Source organism: Puntigrus tetrazona, chromosome 11, assembly GCF_018831695.1.
Source record: "Puntigrus tetrazona isolate hp1 chromosome 11, ASM1883169v1, whole genome shotgun sequence".
NCBI lineage: Eukaryota > Metazoa > Chordata > Actinopteri > Cypriniformes > Cyprinidae > Puntigrus > Puntigrus tetrazona.
This window is the reverse complement of record NC_056709.1, coordinates 10,764,174-10,764,973: the sequence shown is the minus strand read 5'-3', so window position 1 is coordinate 10,764,973 and position 800 is coordinate 10,764,174. Positions and strand designations below refer to the sequence as shown.

Below are 800 nucleotides of genomic sequence, written 5' to 3'. Positions count from 1 at the left end.
TGTGTGTGTGTGTGTGTCTCTGCAGCCGGCCGAAGTGTGTGGATGAAGTGGCCTTCCAGGAGGAGGTGGTGGCCGTCCTGAAGAAGTCTCTGGAGGGCGCTGATTGTGTGTGACGCTCTCTGATCACATGACGTCTAGAACACACTCACAGCCAATCAGAGTCTGCTCTGATCAGGCACTACACGCTTATTTACCAAAATAGTAATAAAATAACCATCAACACAGATAAAGCACATTCATATGTTATATTTATAATAAAAATGAAATGATAAAAATAATGGGGAAAAAAACTCACAAAACAGAATAACTGAAAATTGAACTAATTTTAAAGTGAAAAATACATGGGGAAAAAAATTAACCAAAAATATACTTTTATTTCAATTATGTGCCGAAACACTTAAGAGAGTTTTTCTGAAGTACAAATTGGATACGCTCAGGTAAAATATCAAAATAAAACGAGACCAAAAACTGCTGCTTGTTTTTGTCAGCTGAAGTTCAACTCCTTTTATAAACATCAACTCTTACAGTTCTGTGCTGTGTTTTAGTATAAAGCGTGTTAAAGTCTGTGTTGTATACGGAGCGTGATGTTGAAGCAGGTCTGCCGTGGTTTCAGCTCCCAAACCTGCTCTTCTACGGCCCTCCAGGAACCGGAAAGACCTCCACCATCCTAGCAGCCGCCAGAGAGCTTTATGGGTAATATCTCCAGTCGTACGGGAGTGACTGTGAAACGTGCTTTTATTGGGATTTCTTAAAATGTTTAGTGCGCTTGTTTTTCATGAGCTTCCCATGAAAATAGCCCA

General features: G+C 40.2%; 1 protein-coding gene across 1 annotated transcript in view; it reads left to right on the top strand.

Moving 5' to 3' along the window:
- The window catches only part of LOC122353594 (replication factor C subunit 4-like), a 3,347-nt gene that overhangs the window by 864 nt on the left and 1,683 nt on the right, over nt 1–800 (top strand). The window contains exons 2-3 of the mRNA XM_043251406.1: nt 26–107; nt 614–693. Of these exons, the coding sequence (XP_043107341.1) occupies nt 26–107; nt 614–693 (162 nt within the window). The remainder of the gene's footprint in view (nt 1–25; nt 108–613; nt 694–800) is intronic.